The sequence below is a fragment of the Sander vitreus genome, chromosome 24, assembly GCF_031162955.1.
Source record: "Sander vitreus isolate 19-12246 chromosome 24, sanVit1, whole genome shotgun sequence".
Classification (NCBI taxonomy): domain Eukaryota; kingdom Metazoa; phylum Chordata; class Actinopteri; order Perciformes; family Percidae; genus Sander; species Sander vitreus.
Window position 1 is genome coordinate 4091414 of NC_135878.1, and position 18026 is coordinate 4109439.

The window sequence follows — 18026 nt, forward strand, 5'->3', positions numbered from 1 at the left end:
AGATGTATTCAGTAAGTGGATGTGATGATCAGGGATAAGTGTGTGTGTGTACAGTATGTCATGAGCACACTTATCTGGCCTACCCTTGATAAACAGATTAAAAAGGACTGACCTTGAAAATCTTCTTTAAGCCAAATATATGTCCTACCCTTCCATCTACTTTATGAGGAGGAGGATCCACTATGCTTGGTGTAAGGGTGAGCATTTTGCAGAGTCAGGACTTCAGGAGGCTTTTATTTCATTTTTTATTTTGTGAGCAAGTTTAAAACTGTAAATGTTATGTTTATGGAACGAAATAACTGAACGGTGATTAAACAAAAATGTGTCGGGTAAGTTTTTGTAGTTTGGCAGCCCTTGACAAGCATGCTAATAAGTTAATTTCCTGCACTGCCATGTGATGTTTACCACTGCAGGATCTCTGGATGCCTCCTCTCAGTGTTTAATCCTCTCCCGTCTCTTTTGCTTTTCTCAGGTGTCCATAAGCAGCGTGTAAACCCAGAGTCTCTGCTGCTGGAGGCTGTGAAGCAGGTCAAAGTCAGCGACCTGGAAGACGACATCCTGGAGCTGCCAGAGGACGACCCTGCTGCTGCTAACAACCAGTCAGTCACCCAACACGACGACCACAGAACAACTGTGTTCACGTAATACATACTAAGGAAAGTATCACAAGCTCCCATTCTTTGTCCTGCAGAGTTGAAGCTGAGGAGGCAGGCCAGAAGGAGAAGCTGGTGCTGTGGGAGGACTGCGAGCTAGTGACGGTGGTAGACGTGGTGCCCGGCCGCTTGGAACTCACCACCCAGCATATCTACTTCTACGACAGCAGCCAAGAGAAGGAGGAAGGTGAGGAGATAGCGATGTAGGAGGATGAAAACATATGGTAAACCCACTAAACTTTTACTTACACTAACTACTTATTTCCTGAAGGAGTGGGCCACGACTTCAAATGGCCCCTGTCTCAGATCCGAGAGGTCCACCTGCGGCGTTATAACCTACGTCGTTCAGCCCTAGAGATCTTCCTCATTGACCAGACCAATTACTTCCTCAACTTCAAGAAGGAGGTGATGAATCACAAATTTAACTAGGCATTGACCATATTTTAAACGCCTCTTGATATAGGTTTGAATTCCAATGATCACAGAAGAATATTTGAGCCCCCTTTTGCCTTTTAAATAGTTTTATAATAAGATTGAGTTTTCTTACCAACAGGTGAGGAACAAGGTCTATAGCCGCATGCTGCTGCTACGATCCCTCAGCCTTTATGGAACCCGCTCACCACAGGAGCTCCTCAAAGCCTCTGGACTCACACAGGTCAGTAAACAATGATGCAGAGCTCATTAACAAATACAGATATCCAACAGTCTCAACACATATAATTGATTCAAATATATGGCTTCATTGTAGGAATTTATTTACTAAATAATCTTTGGTCTGTGACTCTCGTCAATCATCCGCCTTAATCTCTTCATTGGTTCAGTTCATCAATGTTTTGTGTTGAGGAAAATGAAAATAAATACTGCGTTTGCACAGAAATGGGTGAACCGGGAGATTTCCAACTTTGACTACTTGATGCAACTCAACACGATTGCAGGCAGAACATACAACAACCTGGCTCAGTATCCAGTGGTACGTTTCTCTCTGAATACATTACGGTGAAGTGTGGTGACTGGATGAATGGTAATATTTGTGTGTGTGTGTGTGGTTTTACCAGTTCCCCTGGATTCTAGCTGACTACACCTCAGAGGAGCTGGACCTGTGTGATCCTCAGGTATTCAGGGACCTGTCAAAGCCAGTGGCTGTTCTTAACGAACGCAATGCCAAGGCCGTTAGAGAGAAGTATGATTCATCCCTCCATACTTATTATTTATTTATATTATTCTCATCATTAAAGCAGCTAAAGGAAGGCACATCACTGACAGTCCGTCTGGCTCAAGTTAACTTTTTCAATGTGTCCACCAGGTATGAAAGTTTCGAGGACCCAACAGGCACCATCGACAGATTCCATTATGGCACCCATTACTCAAATGCTGCCGGAGTGATGCACTACTTGATAAGAGTGGAGCCCTTCACCTCCCTGCACATCCAACTGCAGAGTGGACGGTAAAGAGACTAGTCAGCCAGTCATCATACCACTCTTCCTCTGCTTTCCCTCCATGCATCTTCAGCGATGATAGTAATTGTAATTATAGCATCCCCTGGAGGTAGTTTTTGACATGTATGTGCCAGCACTTAGCTGCTGTTTTCTAGTGTTTAATATAGATGCTCATCCATACCATCCTGCCTTGGCTCAGGTTTGACTGTGCCGACCGCCAGTTCCACTCCATCCCTGCGACATGGCAGACCCTAATGGACAACCCCAATGACGTCAAGGAGCTCATCCCAGAGTTCTTCTACTTCCCAGAATTCCTTGAGAACCAAAATGGTGAGTATTGAGTATTTTTTCATTTAAAAAATAAGAATATGATTATAAAATATTTATCCGAGCAGATTCAGACTCAGCAGTTGGTCACTATTGTAGGACTTGTCTATTTGAGCATGGTCATAAATATGTTTTGTATTAATTCTCTGAATCCTTTCTCTCGCTTGCCTCTTTCTTCTTGCTATCATTCAGGTTTTGATCTGGGTCGCCTGCAGATCTCCAAGGAAAGGGTAAATGACGTTGTTCTGCCCAAATGGGCCAAGTCCCCAGAGGACTTCATCTATAAGCACCGCAAAGCTCTGGTGAGATGCAGTTTTAGTTCTACTGCTGTCGTATGACCTTGCTTCTTAGGGATCATTCTCTGTAGATATTGTGCAAGAAGAAAAAATTTAGAATATTGAATGAACGGTAACCATGATTAAAACCTTACCCTAGCCTTAACATTAGTGCAGAGTGTCCAGTATATGGTCTTTAACTCTGAGGGACTGACACCAAAGCTGATATTTTACTTTTGATATGTCAGATATCTGAAGATACATGAGTTTACACTGTCTACATTTTGTTATTCACATAGCCAAACAACATCCAAATGAACATGTTTTGAGTGTAGTATTCCTGTAGTGGAATTTAAGGCACTATGATGAAGTCTGTGTGTGCATATACAGGTGTAATATTGTGCTTGTTGTAGTAGCTACATGAATTGTATTGGTTACGACCACAGTGTATATGTGGTTTGTGACAGGAGTCGGAGTACGTATCGGCCCACCTTCACGAGTGGATCGATCTGATCTTTGGTTACAAGCAGAGGGGTCCTGCAGCGGTGGAGGCCCTCAACGTCTTCTACTACTGCACATATGAGGGTAAAGCATCCAGAACAGCTATCATTCACATCATGGTTTTATTCTTTCCTCAATCTTCAATTGAAAGTATTTTTCTTGTATGCACTACTGTGTATACAATGCTTTTGGCAACAGCTTGGTTACGAAAGGATGCAAATATAGATTAAAAAACAACAAACACTTTGTTTCAAACATTCAGTCACACTAATTATTGCAAACTATGCACTTGCAAATTAAAATTTTGGGTATTTTAATGTTACAATTATTTCCTAAAAGGGAAAGTTAAAAAATGAGACATGATTGTTTCCAAAATGTTTACTTTTACTTTAAGTTCACATACTGATACAAAGACTGTTTTTGGAGACATTTAATTTCAAGCATTTTGCAACAATGATGTCCTGCCTTTGTGAATTGTAAGTGTAGTATATTTATTGATTTGGGGTTGCAGGGGCGGTGGACCTGGATGCCATCACTGATGAAAAGGAGCGTAAGGCTCTGGAAGGCATGATCAGCAACTTTGGACAGACACCCTGCCAGTTACTCAAGGTGCAGACACACTCCAGATGCATTAAACCTACCATGACTCAAGCTAATGAAGTTCTGTATCTGTGTTAATGAATCAGATTTAGTCTCTTGTATGTGTGTGACTGCATAGGAGCCCCATCCAGTGCGTCTGTCTCAGGAGGAAGTGGAAAAGAGGAAAGCTCTGCTAGACTCATGTCCTCTCAGCATGTTCGAACACCTCAGCGACCTCAAGTCCTTCTTTGTTGAGGTTTGATCTCTCTACTGCTCAGTGTTTGAACTAAAACAAAACACTAGTCAGGAATAATTTAACCAAAATTATTACTATGCACATTTCATCAAAATAGCCCCCTAAAATAACTTGGATTTCTCTCCCCCGTCATGTTGCAGGGCATCAGTGACAATGTGCCGCTGGTTAAGGCCGTGGTCCCAAAGAATCAGTCCCATTCCTTCATCACCCAGGGGAGCCCTGACACCATGGTGAGACTTGGCGTTAATACTAATAGTCATTATAATAATCGTTGGAGAATAGTTGTTTTCTACTCCTTTTTAAAATGTTAAACAAAAGGAATGAATGAAAGGTGTTTGTCTCCAGGTAACAGTTAGTCAGAACTACCTGGTTGGGACCCATGGGTGGCTGCCTTACAACAAGAACATCTCCAACTACTTCACCTTCATTAAGGACCCCACAGTGTCCAATGCCAAGTGAGAATACACACACATGCAAATGCAATACATTTGCAACAGCATAGCTCTGTGGAAACAATGCAATGCCGCCTTTACCACCATGTTGACAAATCTTTCTAAGCTCTCCAACCCTCCTTCCTTCCTCTCTGCATTGTCTGTCTGTCTGTCTTCTCTCACCCTCTTCACCTAGAACCCAGCGTTTCCTCTCCGGACCTTTCGCCCCTGGCATGGAGGTAACAGCCGGGCTGTTTGTGGTCTCACATGATGGCAAGTTGCTCTTCAGCGGTGGCCACTGGGACAACAGCCTCCGGGTCACCTCCCTTGTTAAGGGCAGGACTGTGGGACAGCACATCCGACACATGGGTATACACACACCTTACACATAATTCTGTGAAGAGAAGTCTGCTTCTTGACTTGTGTCACATCCAAAACAAACAGGCCAAGCATGATGATGATGAATCTGCAACTTGTAGATATCCATTCAAAATAATTAGCCCTTCCTCATACTGGTGTTAGCCTCAGGTAAAGAAGCAGCTATATGACCACTGGATGTTTGAGTTTGTAGCAACATGGTGTGTAAAAAGTGATTTAAAAAAAAAAAATATATAGGCTGCAAAGATGAGAGTGGTATTAGCGTAAAATAGTAATTTGATTACAAAAACCATTCTAAAAAATCAAAAGAAACGTGAAAGTCAGTAATCAGTTATGTCTCTTCAAAGATGTCATTTAGTTTTAGAAACCTCCCCACTCCCCAACCTGTCACCCAGTCTCACCTAGGAGCAAATAAAGAGGGAGATTAAAAAGAAGAGCAGGAGGATATGCCAAAGAAAGCAACTTGGGAATCTTTTACTGTTTTAGTCAGATGTTTTTGGTCAGTATGTACACCCAGTGTTATACTCCTGACCCAAAATACTCCGTGTTTAACACAATTAGTAAAAAATTTTAAGTGTCCAACTAAATGTTCTACGGCTGGACATGGACAGCTGCAGACACATGCACATACTTGGTCTGTTTATACAATCTGCTTGGAGGACTCGTTCCAGCACAGTAGATCGCCACGCTACCACTTGTAGCAGAATGGCTGCGCAGTCATGTCCATGTGGTCAAAAGAATATTCCAGGTATGTGGACGTCCACACAGATCCTACACGTATACCCTTTGATGACAACATTTAAGTCACTCCGTCAGACCCTCAGGCCCACACGCACACGGACAGTATAATTTCGGCTTAACTGCCTAACCAGAAACTAACTAAACTCCCTCCTAGTCTGCAGGTACCTTGCAGCGGGTATTTATAAACGGATAGCTTGCTTGGGCGGCGAGGCAACCGGAGTACTGGCCATGGATGTGCACCCAAGACAACTGCTCTAGCCACGTTTGTTACCACACTACAAAAAACTTTTAACAAACTCCAAAGGGAATTTGCTCATAAGCCTAACAGCAGCAATTTACTAGCTGTGTTTACAAGGCCACTCAAACTCTGTGCCACAAAATCACCAAAAAACATACATAGCTCTGTGACACAAAGAGATCTCTCTGAACAAATCAGCGACTTGTTAAACCATACAAGAGAGGAGAAAAGAGACCAAAGTAGAGTTATGACGCTCATAAAAAAGCTTTATCCACTGATTCACAGACATCTCTTTCACCATGTAAGTCTATGGGAAAATGATTATTTGGGCCCAATGGCATCTTTCGACGGACGTGGAAGTTGTAATTCCACTGTTTGGCCGCTATGTCAAATTGACTTCAAAGCCCGGAGCTCTTCCTGGTGGCACTGATCCTGCAAGAAAAACAGGCACACCTAGTGGAGCGGCGTGGGCCGTCACACCTGCAGTAATCTGTGGTTTTGTTCACTATCCCTCTAGACATCGTGACCTGCTTGTCAACGGACCACTGTGGCATCCACCTGATCTCCGGCTCCAGAGACACAACCTGCATGGTGTGGCAGGTTCTGCAGCAGGTTAGGACAGTCAGGACTCACTTATACACCATAACAGATACTGATCTGCAAATAGAGTTTTAGAGTAATAGATTTACATTCATAAAACATGCAGACACAAAACTTGTTGTTTATCTCTCACTAATTGGGGGAGCCTTGAATAATTACATGCTTTTTTGCTAATGTTCTCAAAGTTAAAGGGGCCAGTATTCATTTCTGGGTTTTACTTTTAGGCATTATTCAAGTTGTTAAGTTGATAATAACTTTAAGAATATTTTTAATATCCCTAATTCATTGATAAGCTTTGTAATTTATGGAAAATGTATGACTTTCCTCTCTCTTTATGTCACACGACCAGATACATTCTCTCTCTCTCTCTCTCTCTCTCTCTCTCTCTCTCTCTCTCTCTCTCTCTCTCTCTCTCTCTCTCTCTCTCCCTCCCCCTCCCCCCGTCTCAGTCGGTTTTGTTTGCTTTGTTGTGCAGGGTGGAGCTCCCGTGGGTCTCTGTCCCAAACCAGTACAGGTGTTGTATGGACACACGGACGAGGTGGTCAGTGTCAGTATCAGCACGGAGCTGGACATGGCTGTGTCTGGATCACGTGTAAGAGCACACACTGTACTGCTTCTTTTGAGAGTTTCCCAATGTTTTGGCATCTTTTGCTGCGTTTCATCTCATCCTGGTAATTGATGTAAATTGGCCTCTAAAATACATCATGAGAGCGAAAGAATGATGGTGCCATGCTGGAGATCGAATCATGTGTGTTCTTGAAAAATTACTTAATCACATGCTGAGCTCATGAGCTGGAAAGTGGGGTTTACACTGAAAGTCAGTGGTATGTGTAATTCTGGGTCTTTAAAGGTAAAGAGATTTGTAAGGTTTGGTGTTCAGTGGCTTTGAATCTGAAATGACAGTGATCTTTCATTTTAAGCCCTGCCAACAATACAACACCAATTGCCGTTTATGTGGTTTTGCTGAAAATGTAATAATTGTTGAGAATTTTCAGCCAACTTTTACAGCTGACTGAAACTTTCTTTTTATAAAAAGTATGGCTTACATTTCAGTCTGCTGTTTGATTAAAAGGTTGGAGTCTAAATAACTAAACTGGGAAATAATTTATTTATTTAATATTGTTTTAATTTACAATTCCCCAACAGAAAAAGTAGAGAACATAAGTGGAGTGTTGTCACAAGAGAAATTTGACTATTTGTTATAACTTTAAGGTATTAGTTTAATTTAATGATTTTAATTACCATTATGAAAATGTATATGAATGAAACACTGTGTGCTTCCAGGATGGGACAGTGATCATCCACACGGTGCGTCGGGGTCAGTACATGCGTTGCTTGCGCCCGCCATGCGACAGCTCCCTGCCGCTCTCTATTCTCCACCTGGCCGTGTCCTGGGAGGGTCACCTTCTGGTCCACACCTGCATCGAGGGCAAAGCAACACTAAAGGTGCATGCACAGTTTTCTCACACACAGACACTGCTTGAAAAAGGGCCAATCTAGGAAAACGAGTAGGCTGAATCTCCATTTTTTTGCACTTAATGTGTGAAAGGCATGACTAACATTTGTTTAGTGAGCTATTGCACAGTTTTTCTGAAAGTATCCAGTTCAAATTCTACTAATTGCTGGCTGGACTAGAGCTGCAGCTTTATGAACATGGATTTGTGTAGATTAAGTTGAAAATCGTTATTCATAGGTGTTTTATTTTCTCTACCCAGGATAAAAATGCCCTCCACCTTTACTCTGTAAATGGAAAGCACCTCTGCAGTGAGCCTTTGAAGGAGCAGGTGACTGATATGTGTGTTTCAGGGGAGTATGTAGTCATCGGCAGCGAGCAGGGATACCTGTCCATCCGTGACCTCTACAGGTAAACTCGTTGTACATCGACTTACAATTTATTAGATTAAGAAACTGCCTTTTTTTTTTATAAAACGCAGACTGAGCATGTGGACATTATTGAAATAATTGTTTCTCCTGTGCAGTCTGTCTCTGTGTACGGAGCCCATGGCCATGAGGGTGCCTGTGCGTTGCGTCTCGGTCACTAAGGAGCAGAGCCACGTCCTGGTGGGCCTGCAGGATGGCAAGCTGATCATCGTGGGCGTGGGCAAGCCGGCGGAGGTAAAGAACTCGCTGAGGAACTACATCGCTCAGAGCCTGGAGGGATCGCCGCTCATGGCCTCCCCCCTGCTGGCCCCACTTCGAGCTCGCTCGCCAACCCGCTTGCTACACCAGCGCGACCAGCTGGTGTTCAGCCCCACTTCCAGCTCCCATAAAGTCCAGCAGCTCTAGTTCCCCCCCTCCCCCCACATTGCTGTAGATCTAGTGTGGCTCCACGGATATACATTGCTGGGATAAAGCTTCACATCCGGCACGTCTCTTACACGCAGAATGTCCTCCTCCCCTGTCTCTATCGCCACTATCAGGGCTTAGTGTCACCCAGGACGGTTCTGATCGGTTTAAAGAAATACAAACAATAGAGAGCGTTATTTCCCTATCCTAGAATAGATAGGTAGTGTAGCCAGACCATACTCCCATCACTGACACACCACTGTGGAGATTGTGGAGACTACTGTAGATCTGACACACACACACACACACACACACACACACACACACACATACATACACACACACATACAGATGCTGCACATGTCACCTGTGTTGCAATGCTTGGCCTCAATGTCCTCAAAGACATTTTTAATCCACAGTCACCTCTCCTTCTCAGGGATGGTTGTCGCCCCCAGTCACAATTTACATCTGAGCCACACAGATTTAACACATTCCTTTTAGCACACAGCTGAGCAGACACAGTGACCACTAGAAACACAGCTGTGACATGAAAACATCTTTTTGTGCTTACCTCATTCTGTTTTTTTCAGAATATTTGGCATCCGGCATGTTTGACTTGATTTGGCCATTGCCCTGGGATCAACTCCAAACCCTGCTGTTTACCTGAAGTGTCATTATGTTACGTGTTTGAGTGTAGTCTACAACTATAACAATTATGCTGTGAACAAATTAATGCTTCTTCAAACTCAAGCCATATTAATAGTGTAGCTACAATCTAATAATGCAATCCAATACTCTTGCGCCAAGATAGACTTTAATGTTTTGATAATGTAAATAGTATGATAGTGTAGATGTCAGAGGTTGATACAGGTAGTCCCTCTCTGAATAGTTTGATTATCACACTTTTCTGCTTTTCATCTTTTCTCACCAAAGTGAATCAGGCTTTGATTTTTTCTTTGATGCTTCACAAGTCAATCAAGTTCCAATTAACTATTGAATCCACTCATGAATCATATCCCTCCTCCTTTTTTCCCCGTTTCCTTTGACTTCACGCTTTTCTTTCCCCACTCTCCTTCATCCCACTTCCTCCTCCTCTTCCTCCACTATTCTCAGATGCGTTCGGGCCAGATCACACGGAAGCTGTGGGGCTCCAGCAAGAGACTGACCCAGATCTCCTCGGGGGAGACGGTGTACAACACCCAGCACGACGACAACTGAACCCATCCCAGTCCCCGAGCCCTGAACCCTCCCCTCCATGCACATCCCACATTCCTATCACCCATATCTTTCGTTCACCAAACAGTTTGCTTCGTTCTGTCTGAGGAACTCCCTTCAGTTCCTCCAGTACCTTTTCACAGTTTAATAGGTAGGGTTCTGGGTTGCTAGAGCATTGGGCATTGCCATTTGTCTGTTATGTTTGTCTGTGTGAATATTTCTGCTTTGGATTGAGCGTATGGCGCTGGCGCTGTGGTTCAAATCCAAAAGTAGTGCCAGCCTCAGCACCACCACACCACCACCAACCCAAACACCATGGCTCTTAATCCCTCAGCTAGTCATCATCATTTTTACATGATACTACACGGTCAGCCTAATGTTTTTCCACTTTGTTTCTCCGACCTGCTCAGCTTAAATTTGACAGGGATTGATCAGTTAACTTCTCTCCTGTGTGTGTGTGTGTGTGTGTGTGTGTGTGTGTGTGTGTGTGTGTGTGCGCATGTGCAGCATATTGCCATGCTCTATGTCAAAATATGGTTTCAAGTGTCCTTTTTGTCGTATCTTAGTTTGCCTTTGATGCAGACAGGCGGGCCTTTGCTCTGTAAGCCGAGACTTTTCATGATTGCCTCAAAGCTGCCACACAGCAGCCTTATGCAGTAAAACGGCTCCATCACTCACAAGACCAAACCTTCTGCCTTTCCTATGTGTTTTATATTTATATATGTGTGTGTGTGTTTGTTGTTGATTTCTTTGGGGTTTGTTTTTTTTTGTACAGATTTAGGCATGTGCCCAGCAACTTGGCATCTGTTCGTATGCATGGCTTTTTTGGTGCATTTTTGAGATTAGGTAGCAGACGCCATGATGAAGAAGTCATGATTATTTACGTTTGGATATAGCGGACTTGTTTTGTTCTAGAAACATTTGTAGCGTTTGTCTTTAATGTTGGCATATCATTTACGATATAGTTTTGTAAAAGAAAGAAAGAAATATTCTCACTACAGGCAAAACACTACATTCTCAAACAAAAGAGGCTTCCATGTGAGGATTTATCACAGCAGTACAGAAAGAGATGATGTTAAAGTCACATCACACTTCATTGAATGTTTTTAAGTTACTTGAAATCATGTTTATTTATAAGTAAAAGTAGCAGTTTTTAAAATCACACTTTGTCTGACTACAGACACCTGTATGGCATATTTTAAACTGTTCTGACTGTTCAGACACCTGCAAAAGGAGAAAGAAGAAATCCTCAAGGGCTTTATGATATGTCAGTGTTAACAGCAATACAGCTCTTTCATCTGGTAGCTGTTGATGCTTTCTTCCTGTTTTCTGTCCTTGTCTTGGTTGCTCTTCCAGTCCTCTATCTCCAGTCTTCCTATAGCTTAACTGGGACAGTAAATGTACCGTAACTCCCTCCCTTTCCTTTAGCTCTCATCATATCCTCAAACTATCATCCTTTATTATTTTCACATCTCATTCTCCTTCCTGCTCATTGTGAAGTGACCTATTTCACAGGAGTTTTTTATTTTATGGGGCATCGAGGTTTGCATGCCTTGTTGTGGTTGCTTGGAAGACGTGTTGTTAAACATTGTGTGAATGTGATTTCTTTACTTAATCAGAATCACAAACCACAGTATGAAGCTCCTGTGGGTGAGACTGTGTGATTTATATTTTTGCACCGTGTGTGTGTGTGTGTGTGTGTGTGTGTGTGTGTGTGTGGACATGCCAATGATGCATGTCTGTTTTTTATAGCCAAATTCTGTTGATATGGTATCTCTGATTCTGTGAACCATGGCAGCCCTTGATTATTTTGGCTCATGGGTTCGGCATTGGACAGAGGGTTGCTCTTGTGGTTCTCTTTACTTTTTTTATTGTTCAAAGTGATTTTGTATTTAGATTTTATTTAAATGTCACAACAAGATGGAGTGCAAAGACCAATCTGTCCTTTGAAGTTTTTTTTTTTTTTTAAAAGGTGCATAAAATGTTTTTTCTTTTTTCGTTCATCTACATTTGTCATTCAGACAAAAGACCACTGTTTGAGCTGTTCCACGACTGCAACAAACGGAGTGCCTTTATCCCAGTGTGGTGTTGACACAGGTTTCTCTCATTACCGAAGCTTATCATCCCCGACCTGATCGTAAATCAAATGAAAGCAGCATTCCAGATGTTAAACCTCCAGTTTCAATGGGAACCAAGAATATAAGACTTCAAAGCAAAATCAAAAAGTACTATTTTGTCTTAGCAACATTCTCTGTGACTATCACTAAATGGATGTGTGTATATCTGTGATTATTTATGAATACAGTATATAATGTACAGCATGATTTTTATTTCAGCGTATTTGAAATGTACTTTTGCACTTTCCAGGTACTAAATTGTAACAAATTGTTCTAACTTGGCTCCCGAATCTGTATAAACTGCTTTGTATACACAAGTGGAAAATGATCATTAAAGTCTTGTCTAAATTTAAATGGGTTATATGAATTGTGGTTTATCTGTCTAAGGTCAAATGTTATGTCTTATTTTTTCCTCCTGTCAATTTTGTGCACATATTTCAAAATAGAAACGCACAGATGTAAAATGCTAGGTTTTATTTAAGGAAATGGAGACCGATGCACACAACGGTAGCCCAAACTAATGGAAACAACATTGTCTATAAGATTGTTAAGGGTACTCGTAAGAGAATAAATGAAGAGAGCCACCCTCTTATGCTGTGTTTCTTTGTGGTTTTCATGCAGTGATCTGGTATGAGCAGATGGACGCTCTCTTCAGTTCACAGTCGGCTGCCGTCCACCAGCTCTCGTCTGCAAAAAGGGTAGAGACAGAATTGTAAAAGACATGTTTGCTCGCCTAACATAACACTCCGGTATTTTTAAGAGCATTTCGTAATAATAAGATAAAGCCCAACATGTCTGGTTACTGGTATTTACAGTATTTATCTAAAATGTACAATTGTGCTGAAGGGACAGAACAATAAGGTTCATGTCTAAGCAGATAGTCAGGTTGTCCTTAGTGCCCCAGGGCAAAGATTCCTTCAAACAAGTTAATATTTTATCTTAACATACTTTTTGTGACATAGCCAGACATTTGGCTTATCTGATCTGTAACCCTTAAATGTATTATGCAGTTAAAGGTGGTTACATAGTCGCACTTTAATGGCCTGCCTGCTTGATACAGAAGTCTATCAGGAAATGCTGATTTCAGACATAAATCAGTCCTTAGTCTGTGTTGTTTTGTTTGTGGTGTGTTCTTACCTATCTTAAACATCTCCACACAGACAGGTTTATCAGTGTGAATGTTGGGGTGACCTGGCATCCAGTCGCTGTAACTCCACTCTGACCCGTCTACCCACGATGCCTGCTGGTTCTGAGGTGTGCCACACCAACACATACAGTACAGTCAAAATATTTCATACATACTGTATAAGCTTGGTTAAACCATTCTTATTCAAACTGACAGCACATTAGTGGTGGAGGAAGTATTCAGATCCTTTACCAAAGTAAAAGTAGCAAGGGTAACACAAGAATATGAAAAATAGGCTTAAAGTTTCAAAAGTAAAAATAATTACATTACTGTTATATTATTTACTATTAGATTGTTAATACTGTTGCATCAATGCATAAGTATGATTTTACGATTTTCTTTTTTGTTGTTACTTTCTGGCCTTGTTCAGTGACAGCACAGAAACAGATGGAGCATATAAAAGAATAAAAGTTCAAAGGTCAATGTTTTACCAAGGTAAGAATAACACTATCTGTCCTGTTGATAACATATCTGATGACACTCTCCTTGGCCTCCATTATGTGCCCCAGTACAGGGCCAGACTGTTGGCGTCACAGTCAGTAAGCAAATTAATAAAAATGGTGATGCGAGATAGTTTTCCAAAACATTATTCCAAATGCAGGTAGTTGACGAGAGGAACTTGCCTTGACTATGCCTCCCAGCCAGGTCAACACAGGGTTGCTCTCGCCATCCTTGGTTGCCAGGGCAACCAGGCGGGAATGCAGATCGGCGGTGGTTACAGATGCAAGCTCAGCATTCGGGGCGAGAGCTCTGCATAAAGCCTGGAGACAAAGGTCACAGAAAAGTCTGAGATTTAATTTGTAGAGCTACAAACAGATTTTTGTCAATATGGGGAGGTCTTTGAAACAAAACCGTATTGGTGACATGGACTCACCACTGAAAGTTTAACTAGGCTGAATTACCGTCCCTGCCTAAAATTGTAATGTGAGATGTGTCTTAACCTGTGCATCTTGAAAGGCCAGCGACGTTGGGTTGAACTCATAGCATTTTCCATCGATGACCTCCCCCTTACAAGCCACTCTTTTTGTTTGAACCCCAGAGGTAAAGCGTTCGGTTCCCTGTCTAAAGCGCAAGGGGATTATAAGAATGGGTTCTGTTCCCTGTCTGAAACCATCTGGGATAGACATCATGGGTTCGGTTCCTTGTCTGAAACCATCTGGGATAGACATCACGGGTTCGGTTCCCTGTCTGAAACCATCTGTGATAGACCTCACGGGTTCGGTTCCTTGTCTGAAACCATCTGGGATAGACATCACGGGTTCGGTTCCCTGTCTGAAACCATCTGGGATAGACATCATGGGTTTGGTACCCTGTCTGAAACCATCTGGGATAGACATCACGGGTTCGGTTCCCTGTCTGAAACCATCTGGGATAGACATCACAGGTTCGGTTCCCTGTCTGAAACCATCTGGGATAGACATCACGGGTTCGGTTCCTTGTCTGAAACCATCTGGGATAGACATCACGGGTTCGGTTCCCTGTCTGAAACCATCTGGGATAGACATCACGGGTTCGGTTCCCTGTCTGAAACCATCTGGGATAGACATCACGGGTTCGGTTCCTTGTCTGAAACCATCTGGGATAGACATCATGGGTTTGGTACCCTGTCTGAAACCATCTGGGATAGACATCACGGGTTTGGTTCCCTGTCTGAAACCATCTGGGATAGACATCACGGGTTCGGTTCCTTGTCTGAAACCATCTGGGATAGACATCACGGGTTCGGTTCCCTGTCTGAAACCATCTGGGATAGACATCATGGGTTCGGTTCCTTGTCTGAAACCATCTGGGATAGACATCACGGGTTCGGTTCCCTGTCTGAAACCATCTGGGATAGACATCACGGGTTCGGTTCCTTGTCTGAAACCATCGGGGAGATGAGGAGCAGAGGGTTCCTCCACCCGGACCCAACCACCACCATTCTTCTGGGCTGGAACATCAACAGGGACTGGAAGACAGAATACCTTTAGATTATACATGCTTGTTTAGGTATATAATGTGATTCTATTGAGTACATAAAAGAAAACAAGACTAAAAGTCTACAGCCATGCTAAAAAGCTCACAATGACAATGCTAGGATGTTGATGTTTAGCAGTTTTACTAGGTTCATCATCTTAGTTTAGCATGTTAGCATGCTAACATTAGCTAATTAGCACTTCACAAAGTACAGCTGAGGCTGATGGGAATGTCATTAGTTTTGCAGGCATTTGGTCATGAACCAAAGTATTGAACAAATGGTAAGTATAATATGATGATGGTGCTAGAGTGAAAGTCAGTTGACCAAAATCATTAAGATTCATCATCTGGGGACCATGAATGTCTGCACAGTATGTCATGGCAAGGTGTCCAATAGTTATTGGGATATTTCAGTCAGGACCAAATGGTAAGCAACCAACAGACCGACATTAACATCACTGCTTTCAATTCCCTCACCCTCGTCTGTCAGCCAGTGTCTTCTCTCCATCTCTCCAAATCCCTTTTCAAGAGAAGGACGGATGGAAGCTAGAAGTGGAAATGTAAAAATGTAAAACCTGGCTTAGGTAGTTATTTCTTGATTAGGTTTGAATATATACTTACCCACTCTCCTGTCCATCTCACTGACGTGTTCCTGCACCAGGCCTGTGTTGAGGTCAACAAGGAACCTCCTGGAGGGCTCTGTACCTTGTCGGAAGCCGCTAGGAACAGGTTCATGGATGTTGGAGTGTTCAGTGCCCTGGTGAAAGCCATCAGGGAGCTTATAGGTTGAAGATGTCTTCTGCAAACTTTTTGGGACTGCAAGTGGGGCAGCTTGGAGGCCTGTGAAGGGTATTGTTTATTTTACAGTTAGCTGTTTTTTTGGCCTTCTCTTCGCAAGTTGAGAGGGTTTCTTAAATGGCAGTTACACCAAGGATCTGCAAATATGAATGCAAATCTTGTAGCTGTGGTTGCACATCCTGCTTATTTATTTAGTGTAAGAGATGCTCACATAAAGTACAGGCAGAAACCTAGTGGTGTTAGAATACACAACCTTAGACTTCCTTGCTGATTAAACAAATTCCCTTGCCAGTTGACAGATAAAAAAATGGGTTGTCCCTTTACATCAATTATTAACTATTGTGCCAGAATAATGCGTATATCTTTAACGGTGTAATAAATCAATAATGGTCAAAGTCTAATTTCTGAACAGTTGCTCTGATTACATTGTCGTTTACCACAAGCAGCAGTTTTGGTGCCAAGGCAACAAACCACAAAGCCAAAATTAACTATGACATGGAAAGTATCAAATAATTAACTAGGATCATCAAAGGGAATGTTCTTAAACTGTTATTAAATGGCCTAGTCTGTCGAAAGCCTCTAATTAGCAATGTGAATTTTTATATTCTCCAAATAATTGAACTTAAAAATGGTACAGGGCAAAAAACTGAAGGCCAGAGTACGGAAATGAAGAGACCTTTATACTACATTGTATTGTGATATATGGAGATAATGAAAAATGTAAAATGTTTTTTTCTCATGATCACAGGGAAGATATTTCCTTATCTAACCATAGTGTTATTTTGTATTAAGATTGTGAGATTTTTTTCAAGATCATAAGAAAAGCTATTTATTTATTTACTTATTTTGCAAAATTATTATGTGATCTCCACATAAGCTATCAAAAACCATTATGTTATATAATCTCAGAATAATGATAGAAAACATATATGGCCGTCTGTAATAAAATTACTAATAAAAAGTCTAGTTTTTCAATATCAAAAAACAAAATATTTTTTTGTTCATAATAAAACAAACTCTTTGAATCACATCATCTGCAAATTAAAGCATTCAGTAAGTCGTGTGACATTAAATAAATGCTGGCACAGAAATTAATTATCGTATTACTATACTAATGTATCAAACAAGCATACAGTAACTACAATGAAAGAGGAGGGAGTGAGAGCTTACCTGACAGTGTCAGGAACAGTATCACTAACTTGAACATCCTGTAAACACCAGAATAAACAGAGAAACTTTAAACTGCTGCACGATTCCTTCCACTGCCTTGTGCTCTATAAGCGACTAACCCTAGAGACTGTTGCAGTGTAGACGGTACGCCAGTTTGTGTGTAGCTTACCTGAGACAACAGTGATGAACACAGCAGAAACAAAAGGCTACCCTTTATACCACTGTCTTGGTCATAAACCCCGAACTAATAACACTGAATGAGGTTATTGATTAATCTGCATCTCCCATATCTTGATGATAGCTGATATTCAATGCACTTTGCCCTGAGTTCTTGCCTGATAAAGGTTTGAACACAATAGCTGCAGCAAATTCAGTTCAGTTTTCCTTGACATAAGACCTTTTCACAGATGTAAACATAAACATTCTAAATAGGCCCAAGTTGATTTCCTGTTGCAGTGTATGTGAATGGCATCAACTGACAGGAAGTTAACAAGGGGCCAGGCTGTTGCCTAGCAATGGAATTCCATTGAAAAGATCCTGTTTTCCAGGTTTTGTAGATATGTTAAAGGTAAATGACACTTGTTAATCGGGGGTAGCTCAATCAATATTTGTAAACGTGGATTGAAAGTGGAAATTACAGATGTGACTGGGTTGTACATGGAAACTCAGGGCCCCTGATTCCAATTTGTATTAGGCAAGTGGACAGGCAATGGGCATTTACTCTAAGCGGCATCAAGCTAACCATATTTAACCAGCATTTAGCAGGAACTTGTAGGTTTAGCTTTCAAAATAAAAGTAAACCAAACAACTTCTGATTATGAATGAAAACGTGTGTGCCCCGAACAACAAAAAATTGCATAGTACCTATCTATAGTTCTCTTAT

At 41.8% G+C, this 18026-nt stretch overlaps 2 protein-coding genes across 3 annotated transcripts in view; one reads left to right on the top strand and one right to left on the bottom strand.

The window, feature by feature from the left end:
- The window catches only part of nbeal1 (neurobeachin-like 1), a 44653-nt gene extending 32266 nt beyond the window's left edge, over nucleotides 1–12387 (top strand). For both annotated transcript variants that reach the window (XM_078243884.1, XM_078243885.1), the window contains 21 exons: nucleotides 473–599; nucleotides 692–840; nucleotides 925–1058; nucleotides 1207–1308; nucleotides 1528–1623; nucleotides 1709–1833; nucleotides 1957–2097; nucleotides 2289–2419; nucleotides 2609–2718; nucleotides 3159–3276; nucleotides 3704–3801; nucleotides 3911–4027; nucleotides 4168–4257; nucleotides 4373–4482; nucleotides 4655–4827; nucleotides 6333–6427; nucleotides 6891–7007; nucleotides 7700–7861; nucleotides 8131–8279; nucleotides 8395–8530; nucleotides 9815–12387. In XM_078243884.1, the coding sequence (XP_078100010.1) occupies nucleotides 473–599; nucleotides 692–840; nucleotides 925–1058; nucleotides 1207–1308; nucleotides 1528–1623; nucleotides 1709–1833; nucleotides 1957–2097; nucleotides 2289–2419; nucleotides 2609–2718; nucleotides 3159–3276; nucleotides 3704–3801; nucleotides 3911–4027; nucleotides 4168–4257; nucleotides 4373–4482; nucleotides 4655–4827; nucleotides 6333–6427; nucleotides 6891–7007; nucleotides 7700–7861; nucleotides 8131–8279; nucleotides 8395–8530; nucleotides 9815–9919 (2585 nt within the window). In that variant the 3' untranslated portion in view covers nucleotides 9920–12387. The remainder of the gene's footprint in view (nucleotides 1–472; nucleotides 600–691; nucleotides 841–924; nucleotides 1059–1206; nucleotides 1309–1527; nucleotides 1624–1708; nucleotides 1834–1956; nucleotides 2098–2288; nucleotides 2420–2608; nucleotides 2719–3158; nucleotides 3277–3703; nucleotides 3802–3910; nucleotides 4028–4167; nucleotides 4258–4372; nucleotides 4483–4654; nucleotides 4828–6332; nucleotides 6428–6890; nucleotides 7008–7699; nucleotides 7862–8130; nucleotides 8280–8394; nucleotides 8531–9814) is intronic.
- Nucleotides 11082–17230, bottom strand: LOC144512910 (uncharacterized). The gene is made up of 7 exons (XM_078243886.1): nucleotides 17144–17230; nucleotides 15797–16015; nucleotides 15653–15721; nucleotides 14161–15167; nucleotides 13843–13980; nucleotides 13171–13282; nucleotides 11082–12720 (listed from the first exon to the last, which is right to left on the bottom strand). The coding sequence occupies exons 1-7, from the start codon at nucleotides 17178–17180 to the stop codon at nucleotides 12647–12649; spliced, it is 1656 nt and encodes a 551-aa protein (XP_078100012.1). The 5' UTR covers nucleotides 17181–17230; the 3' UTR covers nucleotides 11082–12646.
- Between the last annotated feature and the right edge of the window lie 796 nt (nucleotides 17231–18026).

Excerpts from the sequence above, each read along its gene's own strand:
- LOC144512910 (XM_078243886.1), bottom strand. The coding sequence starts at position 17,180 with ATGTTCAAGTTAGTGATACTGTTCCTGACACTGTCAG. Across the intron at positions 13,981-14,160 it reads TGGCCTTTCAAGATGCACAG|GCTTTATGCAGAGCTCTCGC; the intron begins GTTAAGACACAT and ends CTTTGTCTCCAG. Across the intron at positions 13,283-13,842 it reads GGCTGGGAGGCATAGTCAAG|AACCAGCAGGCATCGTGGGT; the intron begins GCAAGTTCCTCT and ends GGCACACCTCAG.